Source organism: Tupaia chinensis, unplaced genomic scaffold, assembly GCF_000334495.1.
Source record: "Tupaia chinensis unplaced genomic scaffold, TupChi_1.0 Scaffold000014_1, whole genome shotgun sequence".
Taxonomy (NCBI): Eukaryota; Metazoa; Chordata; class Mammalia; order Scandentia; family Tupaiidae; genus Tupaia; species Tupaia belangeri.
In genome coordinates, this window is record NW_006159444.1 from 4,382,208 (window position 1) to 4,392,190 (window position 9,983).

Sequence of the window (9,983 nt, forward strand, 5' to 3'; positions counted from 1 at the left end):
TTTCCCTCTCTTTTTGCCTTCAGCACGTGCATGTGTCCTATAGCACTTTCTTCTGAGAAGAGAGAGACAGATAGAAAGAGACAGGGAGAGAGAAGTAACCCCAATAGGGTCTTTGTGCTGTGATCCGCCACCTCGCCCCCAGCCTCAGCCATCCGGGATCATAGGCACTTACATTGCTCAGTATGTACAAGGAGACCTCGGAATGCAAACCTGGAACCTTTCCATGTGGCTTCAGAACTAAAGGATATTGTGTTCCCACTGCACCTCCACAGTTGGCCACAAACATGCTTTTACATGCATGATTCATTGTGAACATGTATGCCTACCTGTTTTCTGTCAAGCACTCCACAACAGACTCAGGAAAAGACTAACAGCACTACCCTGGTCGTTAAGGAGCTCCCAGTCTGTGGGAGAACAGCCATCTGATTATGACAGTGTGGGAAGGTGGAGGGAAGTGCAGTGTCCTCATGGAAGGCCCCAGGGCTCAGGAGTAGGTCAAGGATGGCCCCCTTTTGTGTCAAGGGAGCAGTACAAGTTTGGGAATTGGGGTGTACTTGGGTGGTGTGAGATGAAGTTCATCAGTCAGAAGGAATTACGTGTAGGAAGTTGTGGAGACAGGAAGAAAAATTGCCCCTCTAGGTATCTGCAGATAGTTTCAGTCAGAGGATCTCGAATGCTGCACAAAAGAACTTGAACTTCATCCAGAATCTAGTAGGAAACCTTTAAAGGCCTTTAGCTAGCAGCTATGCCCAGAACTGAATTTTAGAACAGATCAAGGTGGACAGAAGAATGGAGGGGTGGGCAGATGCAAAGCCTGGGAGGCTAGTTAGACACAGAGCTGTACACGCTCATGTCTGTCCACACTGGAGATGGGAATGGGTGAATTAGGGCAGGAGGGATGGTGAAGACCTGGACTGTATCTGCCCCATGTAAATAAGGCAGCCCCTTCTCTGTTACTTACATAGTCACAGAGACACAGTCCCGTGTTTCATAGCTTCAGCTTTTCAAGAGAAGTCAGAATCTGAATTTTTATGAAACTTCCCTATCTTTTTTATTAAATAATGATTTTATTTAATACTATTCATTCTCTTTATTTTATTTTATTTTATTTTATTTTATTTTATTTTATTTTGAAGTTGATCAAAGAGAAACAGAGAGAGAGAGAAAGAAAGAGAAAAGGCAAGCTGCCGGGTCTGAGACTCAAACCACAGTCAGCCATGTGGCAGTTCAGCCGCTCTAACCATCATGCCACCTGCCAGCCCCAAACCTCCTTATCTTCATAAAGAGAACTATTTATTAAAAATTTAAATTATTTATTTTAATTTTATTTATTAATATTTTAAGATTTGCTATAGGGCACATTTGCTCACCAGAGAGAGACAGATAGAAAGAGAGAGGGAAATTGAGAAAGCCAGCTACTGGCTCTGGGAGTTGAATCGCAGCTGGCCATGTAGAGTCCAGCACCTTTAACTACCATGGCACTTGGTGACCTGAAGAGAAATTTTTAAAAGTTCAAAGCACCTGATAACCAGACTATGGGTATGCAGGTATTCGCCTCCTTTGAGTTAGGAAGCTGTTCTGTAATGAGTACAGCTATGTAGGTATGCAGTAGGACTTCATCTTTACATTGCATATGTCAATATAATGAACGTATAAATAGTGATATCTAATTACATTGAAAAAATTACTTTCTTTGGATTTAATTTTATTTGAATTCAGTACTTTTAAAAATTATTCAGAGCTTTTTTCTTTTTTCTTTTTTTTTCTTGAGATTTTTGCTATAGGGCTCATGCCCTCACCAGAGAGACAGAAAGTGATAAATTACCCCCCAAAGAGGGATGGCCATGCCACAATCCCTTCTCTTCCATTCTCCTCTCAGGATTTTGGGAATGCATGCATACACACCTGGTGTGAGTTTTAAGCCACCGGGTCTGGGACTTGAACTGCAGGCAGCCATGTGGAACTCCAGCAATGTAACCATTACATTGCTGGTCCCTAAAATTATCCACAGTTTTAATCAATACATTAAACCACATAGGAACCAGATTATTTAGATTCTTTTTTTTTTTTTCTCTCTAAACTAGTTAACTGGTCTTTAAATACATGTATACCATTTACATTTTATATATTTCTATTTTTCCAAGTATAAAATAGCAAGTTTTGGCAATTTGAAATATTGATAAAGCTGTTAAATACACATACACACACACATATATATATACATACATATATATATATATATATATATATATATATATATATATATATATATATATATATATATATATATATATATATATATATATATATATATATATATATATATATATATATATATATATATATATATATATATATATATATATATATATATATATATATATATATATATATATATATATTCTAAAGCAATTTTTATGTGTTTTGATATGATCTTTAACTTTTTCTTGTCATAAGAATTTATTAACTTCCGGGAACCAGCAGTTAGCGTAATGGCTATGTCACTGGACTCTCACGTAGTTGACCGCGGTTTGTGTCCCGGACCCGGTGGCTTAGAACTCACGCTGGGCACGTGTGCATGCGTGCCCAAGATCCCGAGAGGAGAATGGAGGAGAAGGGATTGCGGTGTGACCATCCCCCCTGGGGGGGTTATTTCTCGCTTTCTGTCTCTATGTCTCTCTCTGTGTCTGTCTGGCGAGCGCACGCACCCTATAGTGAAAACCTCTCAAAAAAATAAAAAGAATTTACTAACTTAATTAATTATTGGGTCATTGGAAAAGTCATCACATATTTTTTCTATGCAAAAAAAGTGTCATGACTTTTCAGATGGCCCAATAGTTTGTAATACCTAATGAAAGATGTAACTCCTAAATAGTTCTGCACGTACCCAGCACATCTTCCTGTTGACCCCAATGCTATGTTCGCTCTTGCAGGACATTGCTTATTACCAAGCCTTGTCCCCTGAGAGGTTGCAGACAGATGCTGCCAGGATTCACCCCAGCACTTCATCACCCCAGGAGTTCTATGAATCAGGACTGGAGCCCTCTGCTACAGCTAAACTGGGTGATCTACAGCGCTCTTGGGAAACCTTAAAGAATGTGGTAAGTCTTTAAAACACAGAATAGCTCAAGCCCACCAGACACCAATTACCTCAGGGAGGGGCTAATGAAATACATGTAGAGAATTTACACACGCAGTGTACACCTCAGTATTCTCTGTTGAGCCAGTGGGTAAAGCAGTGAAGAAAGCAGTGTTGTAAGCAGGGAGATAAGGGGCTAGGGAATGTTGGGCAATATCCCCTTTCTTACCTAGATCAGTGAAAAGCAGCGCACACTCTATGAAGCTTTGGAACGCCAGCAAAAGTACCAAGACTCCCTGCAGTCCATCTCTACAAAAATGGAGGCCATCGAGATGAAACTCAATGAGAGCCTGGAGCCTGGCAGGAGTCCAGAAAGCCAGATGGCAGAGCATCAGGTAAGAACAGCCATGAACCCCGCTTCCTGCATGATTAAACAGGTGCTCATGTGACTGAGTGGCCTGTCACATGTGCTGGGGAGAGAAGACTGACTTTGTTCGTTTGTTTGTTTTTTATCAGTTTGGGAGGGTAAATAAAATTCTGAACCATGGTTGTTTCCACCCTGCTTGAGAGAGGGCTCTGAGACAGATAAGAAATTCAGACCTTGAATCTAATTAATCCACATGCACTGATGTTGCCTTTTTTTTTTTATTACACAAAATCTGTTTCCTCTCAGTTGCCACATTATCCTGATTTTGTCATTGTCAGTAAGAATAAAATGTACTGCAAACCTTCTTCTGAGCGTTGTAGTTTTGAGAAGTTTAGCCAGTTTGTAGCCCCCAACCCTCATATTCCCTTAATCACCTAAGAGAATACGTCTCAGATTATAAAGGACAAAGAAGCCACTCAGGGAAGAGTTCAAAGTTGTAAACTTGCAATTGTTCAAGACTGGAATCCTGGAATAATCTTCTTCTTTTTTTTTTTTTAATTAAGGTTATACAAACTAGACAAAGCTTTAATTTCATATGCAAATTGGAGATGATTGTGTCAACCTAACTTACAGAATGTTTAAAAATACATCAGTTGGGCCAACTTGCTGTGTTGGTTAAGGTGGCTGGATCTCACATGGTCAACTTCATGGTTCAAGTCCTGGATCCAACAATTGAGAAACAAGTCAGTTGCATGTGTATGTGTGCCCAAAATTCCAATAGGAGGAAGAGATGGAAGAGAAGGAATTGCAATGTGACCATCCCCCACAGGGGTGCCTTCTCATTTCCCTTTCTTTCTCTCTCTCTGTCTCTCTCTGGCAAACACACATGCTCTCTGATAATTTTTTTAAAAATTGCATTAATTTAAACTGCATGTTAAGAAGTGCCATATATTAAAATCTAACTAATGCTTTAGGAATATTATCATGTGTTCCATTAAGGCACAGTCATGTGTAGTAAAACTGGGATCTAAGGTCAGTGAGGCACGCATTCAGCTATGCATTCAGTCACCACCATTTGGGTAAAAGCTACCTATCCCCAACCAGAACCCAGGAGCATGTGACAATGCTATGAAAGGCAGAGGAGAAGAAAGCTAATTTTAGATGTTAAGAGCTATGAAAACATGGTGTGCTAAGTGTGTCTATCAAGGACAGAGGAATGTATCTATGTGAAGAGTGGCCCTCTGTACTGTGTCTTTCCTCACTTCATGTCTTTCTAGTTTTGGAAGCTATCATAGCCTAGGAATATGTTGCTTGTTCATACGTGTAGTCAGATAAAATGGTGCTCTTTTGCAATATAGGACCTTTCAGTTTAACACAGAAAAAGAACATTTCAAATAGAAACAGCACATTGAGAAATTGTGGTTTCAGGTTTTTGACACTCTGGTAATTTCTTCAGATAGCAATCAAAGAGCTCATCCACTTTTAGACCCTATTTAGTTAAAACTTTGAAGGACTTTCTGCTGTCCCAAAGTCACCTATGATCAGTCAGCTTCAGAGAGGCTGCTATAAAAATATGAAATTAATATTAAACTTTTCCTGGACCAAATCAGTCATGAGGACCATCGTGGACTTAGCCGACTGTTATCATGCTATTTTTTCCAAATTCACCTTTTCTTTCTCTCTTTCTTTCTTTCTTTCTTTCTTTTTTTTCTTTCTTAAGGTTTTTGCCATAGGATGTGTGTATTTGCTGGAAAGAGACAGAGAGAGACCTTGAGAGGGAAAGTGAGAAATTACTCCCCTAGACGATGGCCACACTGCAATCCCTTCTCCTCTCTTCTCCTCTGAAGATTCTGGGTGCACACACACATGCACACATGCCCTATGGTAAGCGTGATTTTCAATCAACCAGATCTAGAACTCGAACCACAATCAGCCATTTGGAAGTCCAGCCTCTTAACCACCAGGGCACCTGCTGACCCCTCCACCCATTTTTTTTTTTAAACTAAACTAATAACTTTTCCAACCCCTTTCTTTTCTAGAGGATCCTCAACGTCTTACAGCCTTCTTTAACTGATGTTATAGGTTTGTTGGTTTGTTTTTAAGTAGGTATTTTTTTGTTTTTCTTGAGAGAGAGAGAGGTAAGGGAATACTCTTGACACAGATTCATGACACTGACGTTCTTTCCATTTTTCCAGCCAGCTGGGATTATGGACACCCTATTATGTTCAGGTCAACCTGGGATCGGAATCTGGGGCCTTCCCTTGTTGCTCCAGTATGGCAAAGCAGTGTTCACCCTTACCACCATGGCTGGGTTGATATTCTAGTTTCCTAATTGCCAAAGGCCATTTCATTCTCATCTGAAGGACTTGTCCCTGTTGGTTGTCCCAGTACACTTCCTAGGGCTCCTTACTCTTCTTGGGCCCTGCAGTTCTGTCCTGTCATCCCCGTACCTCTGCTTCATGAGACCTTGAGGAAGGGAGAATGTCCCTCCAAATGATTGCAGCTCCTCAGGCCAACTTTGATGGGCTGCCCTTTAAAAGTCTGCAGGTTTTTTTGTTTTTGTTTTTGTTTTGTTCTTGTTTTTGTTTTTAGAGGTTTTTGCTATAGGGCATGTGTGCTTGCCAGAGAGACAGAGAGAGACAAAGAGACAGAAAGCGAAAAATCACCTCCCTAGGGGCAATGGCCATGCCGCAATCCCTCTTTCTCCATTCTCCTCTTGGGATCTTGGACATGCACGCATACACGCCCAATGTGAGTTTAAGCCACTAGATCCGGGAATTAAACTGCAGTCAACTACATGGGAGTCCAGCGACATAGCCATTATGCCAACTGCTAGTCCCAAAAGTCTCCTTCTTTTAACCATCCGAAAGTAATGTGGAATAAATTGTCCATTCGTAAATTGAATTAGGGTGAATTTGGGGTCACACACTCAGAGTATCAGGAGCTAGATTTCCTGGAGAAGCTTTAAGCAGTTTGATTCTTTCTTTACCTCAAGGTCATCTCCACTTTTGTTCAAGGTCCATCATCCTGTGGCCTGAGTGACTGACTAACCCCAAGCCCTCACTGGTTCCCAAGGGATGTATGCACTGTATGAAAACTGAATCCAGTGGCCTGCCCTGGCACTCTGGAGTTCCTAGTGGAGAATGCAGAGCAGTTCCCAGTCAGCACCACATTTGCTTAGTCGTTAGTAGGACCGTGTACAAAACCTGATGTAGAGCAAAATTATGATTTTGTGCAAGGGATTTAATGAAGACAATTCAAAATTGTACGTTAATGCTAAGTATTACTGATTAGCAGTGAATTTGTGACTTCTCTGGTAAGTAAGGCCAGCCAAGAGCCTTTTGTCCATGCCTAGGTTGGGAGTGGTGGTGTTGACCATCTCAGCAGTGGAGGTTAATTCAAAGACTACCAGTTATTGGGGCTTGACAATGACATGAATGCTCTAATGGGATATCAAAAATATAAATAATGTATAATCCAGTATAATTTCTTATATCATCACAAATCTAAGATTTTCCATCTGTGCTATTTTTGCTAACTTTTTTTAACCATCCACACCTACGTTCTGCAGATTCTGGGACAGAACTGCCCACATGAAAAGCTAATCATTTTCTCAGTATCTAAATTTGTCCCAAGCTTCTGGAATGGTACGTTAAAAATTCCAAGCACTATCGTAGAATTACTATTTCTGCATTTAAACTGGTGGGTGTGAGAAAGTCCAGTATGCTTTTTATGTTTCCTAAAAATTGATAGAAGTACTTCAAATGTTATTTTTTTCCTGACACTCTTTTAGAGAGCTTTTAAAAACAGCTAACCTAATTTCTACCTTTTCCCTCTAAACTCTTGTTTGAATCTACTGAGTTGGGGTGAGTACTATGCCTTTCTTATTATCCTTTCTAAATCACACCATATACTCAACTTGAAGACTGGAATGTAGTTCATAAGCTGACCTGTGGCTAGTGTTCTGGGTATTTGCTCCTCTGTGATCAAAGCTTTCATTATGATGGGCATCTGATGTTTTTCAGGCATGTTGAATAGACCACAGTAAGTTCAATGATAGTAGGCAGAGCTCTGAGGTTGCTTTATTTTTGTTTTTAGATTTTTTTTATTCCATATAAGCACTTGCAGGAGAGAGACAGAGAGAGACAGAAAGAAAGAGAAATCACTCTCCAAGGGGCCAGGCCATGCCACAATCCCTTCTCCTCCATTCTCCTCTTGGGATTTTCTGCACACATGCACACATACCTGGCATGGCGGTCAGGCTGCCGAATCTGGAACTCCAACCATTGAGTCAGCGATGTGGAATCCAGGACCTTAACTACTATGCCACCTGCTGGACCATGGTTCTTGTTTTGTAATATATATGACAACTCGGAGTGTGAAAAGAACCATGTTGATGTAGATAGTTCTGAAAACCTACATGAAATGAATGTTCCCATTGATTGAACTAAATATAAGCTCTATATTTGCCTTTACTTTAAAAGATTTTATCATTTTAAACCAAGTGTCATACATATATCCTTCTTATCAGAAACCCAAAGATGGGCATTTCATCTCCCTCTCCTTCCTTATTTATTTTGTCAGTTATGAGATGTGCGCAAGAGAGAGTGAGGGGAAGACAGGCCTCAGTCACTCTACCATCCCTCCCTCTCGTCTCCTGCCTGCTGGAATCCTGGGCACACACGGGCATGTGCTTGAGGCATGTTTCCAGGCAGACTGGGCTGGGGAACAGAACTGAAGTTGGCATGTGGCTTCCACTCCTCAGTCTGGTACCCCACCAATTATGCTACACAGGCTGGGCCCTCTTCTTATCTTTGAATCAGATACTTCTGGGGACAACTGGCTGCTAGCTCTTGCACTTAGAGTTATAGACATATGCAGGAACTTCCAAGTTCATGGAAAATGTATATTATGAATAAAACTGTGCTTGGATTTCAAAATTTTTCATACCTAAATAAACTTGTATTTTAATTGTATTTTTTATAAACTTTTTGAGGTTCCTTGTGTTTAACTTCTGGCTCTCATACAGAGAGACAGAAAAAGAGAAGTCTTTCCCCAGGAGGGATGGTTACACCACAATCCCTTCTCCTCTGTTCTCTTCTCAGGATCTAGGGCACACATGCATATGTGCCTGGCATGAGGTTGAAGCCGCTGGGGTCCGGGACTCGAACCATTGTCGACTCTGTGGGAATCCAGCAATGTAACCATAACACCATCTGCTGGACCCTCTCTCCTTTTTTCTTTTCTTTTTTTAATTTGAAGTAAAATTAACCATTTTAAAATATATTATTCGGTGGCATTTAGTGAACGCACAGTTTGGGACAACTACTGCTTCTATCTGGTTACAATGGTTTTGTGAAACCAAAAGAAAACTCCATTTCCATGAACTTGGCTGCTGGATCTCAAACTTAAACTGTAGCTACCTTCCAAAAATACCCATTCTTCCTTAAGAGTAGACTTAAGCATTAATGAGAGGCCTACCTCTAACAGGATAAAAATGAATAGTTCCAGAATTTTCGGATCCTTTATTACCTATTACAGAACATTCAGAGAGCTATTTTGAACGTTGTGAGCTTGAGATGGAAGCGACGATCTTGCTGCACACATGGTTGGTTAGGCCCACTGGGATTAAATGAGGAAGCTATTTTTTTTTTCTTTTCAGTTTTATCTATCATGCATTAGAACAAATTCAGTTCAACTAGATGTAATGAACACCTACTGTGTGCAGAGCTGAAAGGCAAGCTTTTACATTAATATATGATAAAAACAATAGCTTTAGCAGCATTGTGAATTGCCAACACATTGTACAAAAAACAGGAAATGTGATTGTGGAGTGGTGGGATATAGGTTAAATGAGATTTATTTCCGAGCTTGAACATTTGGAATGGCAACAGGAGGGGGTAGGAAACACATAATACAAACATGTACAGAAAGGTGCAGAGGAGGGAATGGAAACGAACACGGTGTGAAATCACGGGGAGCCTTTCTTGCTGGTACAGGAGGATTGGTGCTGAAGGCAGAGATAGAATGATAAAGAGGATCAGTCTGTAAATTCAGTGTAATCTCATTTTTAAAATCCCACTAAGTCTTTACTTATTTATTTATTTAGAGAGATTGTTGCTATAGGATGCATGTGCTTGCAGGAGAGACAGAAAGTGAGAAATCACAGGAGATGGCCATGCCACAACCCCTTCTCCTCCATTCTACTCTCAGGATTTTGGGGAACCACATGCACACACACACCCAGTGTGAGTTTCAAACCACTGGGCCTGGGACTCACTCAAACCACAGTCAGCCACGTGAGAGTCCAGCAACATAACTATACATCATCTGCTGGTTCTCTCCCACCCCCGCTAAGTCTTTTAAAAGAGGTTGGCAAACTAATCCTAAAATATATTGCAGATGTGTGAAAAAGAATATATTGAAAATGCAAAAGGTCTAGAATAGACAAGATAACCTTGAAGAAGATGAGTAAAGCTGATGTATGTATCATGCCAGATGGTGAAACTTATAAAGCTATAATAAATAAGATAGTGT

General features: G+C 40.4%; 1 protein-coding gene across 1 annotated transcript in view; it reads left to right on the plus strand.

Annotated features, from left to right (window-relative positions):
• Window positions 1-9,983, plus strand: part of SYNE1 (spectrin repeat containing nuclear envelope protein 1) — a 596,966-nt gene that overhangs the window by 406,473 nt on the left and 180,510 nt on the right. The window contains exons 93-94 of the mRNA XM_027769865.1: window positions 2,934-3,101; window positions 3,313-3,474. Coding sequence (XP_027625666.1) covers window positions 2,934-3,101; window positions 3,313-3,474 — 330 coding nt within the window. The remainder of the gene's footprint in view (window positions 1-2,933; window positions 3,102-3,312; window positions 3,475-9,983) is intronic.